Source organism: Saprolegnia diclina, assembly GCF_000281045.1.
Source record: "Saprolegnia diclina VS20 unplaced genomic scaffold supercont1.50, whole genome shotgun sequence".
NCBI lineage: Eukaryota > Oomycota > Saprolegniomycetes > Saprolegniales > Saprolegniaceae > Saprolegnia > Saprolegnia diclina.
The window spans coordinates 88384-89596 of record NW_008246117.1 but is presented as its reverse complement, the minus strand read 5'-3'; the positions used below and the strand labels follow the sequence as shown (position 1 = coordinate 89596).

The following is a 1213-nucleotide window of genomic DNA, read 5'->3' as shown; positions in this document are numbered from 1 at the left end:
GTAACGTATCGACTCCACCTACTGCGTTTCCGCCACGTCAAACCAAAATGTGACCCCAACATGTATCTTTGGTGGCCGCTGGTCGTTCTGATTGGTCCGTTTCTCAGTATTGCGTGGCAGCACGTCGGCCTTTCCTGCACCAGATGGTGAAACGTGGCAGCCGGAGAAGCTTTGAAATGCAAGGGACAGTTGAGATTCGCGTCGTGGGTGGGTGGAGCTCACGAGTCCATAGTATGTACTTCTGTGGGGCTGTAGCGAGTTTACTGGCAATGACAAGTAGCGCGTCCAAGTGTGAGTGTCTTACCTTATACTATTTTCAACCATAACACAAAGTGCAATGTGACATACATGCAATGTGGGCAAGTGTCGAAACGACGACGCGCGCGCCTGGGCCGCGCGTCTTTGTACTTGGTGCGGTCGGTCGCATGGCTACTGTGGCACAACGACCGACACGGCGGCCTTGATGTGGGTGGGTGTGGCGAGTGCAACCTGATCGCTGCGCCGCTCGTTGCGACCCCGAGGCGTCGCGCCACCCTCACAACCAACCTCATTTTCCATTTTACCACCACTACAACTACACCCGATGCAACCTCTTGCGACGACTGCGCTTTTGGCAACGATGGCCATCACGGCGATCCACGCCCGGACCTGCGGCGCACCCGAGTGGAACACCGACTACTACGGCGACGACGTCGGCAACTTTGCGACAACCGGCGACTTTAACAACATGCTCAAGCAGTGCTGCGATGGCTGCACCGGCAACAGCTCGTGCGTTGCGTACACGCTTGCCAACAACGTCTGCTACCTCAAGTCGGGCGGCGGCAACCGTAAACCGTTGAATGGTGCCACGTCGGTGCTCATGTCGCGCACGCCGGCGCCCGTCGGTACGTGCTCGGCGCCCGAAAGTAACGTCGACTACTACGGCAACGACCTCTCCAAGCAGCTCGTGTCGGGCAGCCAGGCCGACCAGACAAAGGCTTGCTGCGACGCCTGCGCCAAAGCGGATGGCTGCAACGCGTTTTCGCTTGCGGACGGGATCTGCTACCTCAAGTCGTCGGACGCCGGGCGCAAGGCGGCGCCGGGTGTCATCTCGGCCAAGAAGGCAGGCACGACGCCGACGCCGACGTCGACGCCGTTGCCGATCGTTGGTCGAACGTGCGGCAAGCCCGAATGGAACACCGACTACTCTGGCAACGACATTTCCAACTTTGGT

At 59.2% G+C, this 1213-nt stretch overlaps 1 protein-coding gene across 1 annotated transcript in view; it reads left to right on the top strand.

Moving 5' to 3' along the window:
• Positions 1 to 454: 454 nt before the first annotated feature.
• The window catches only part of SDRG_12490 (hypothetical protein), a gene marked incomplete at its 3' end in the record, with an annotated part of 3850 nt that continues 3091 nt past the window's right edge, over positions 455 to 1213 (top strand). Inside the window, exon 1 of the mRNA XM_008618562.1 lies at positions 455 to 1144. Within this exon, the coding sequence (XP_008616784.1) occupies positions 584 to 1144 (561 nt within the window). The 5' untranslated portion in view covers positions 455 to 583. The remainder of the gene's footprint in view (positions 1145 to 1213) is intronic.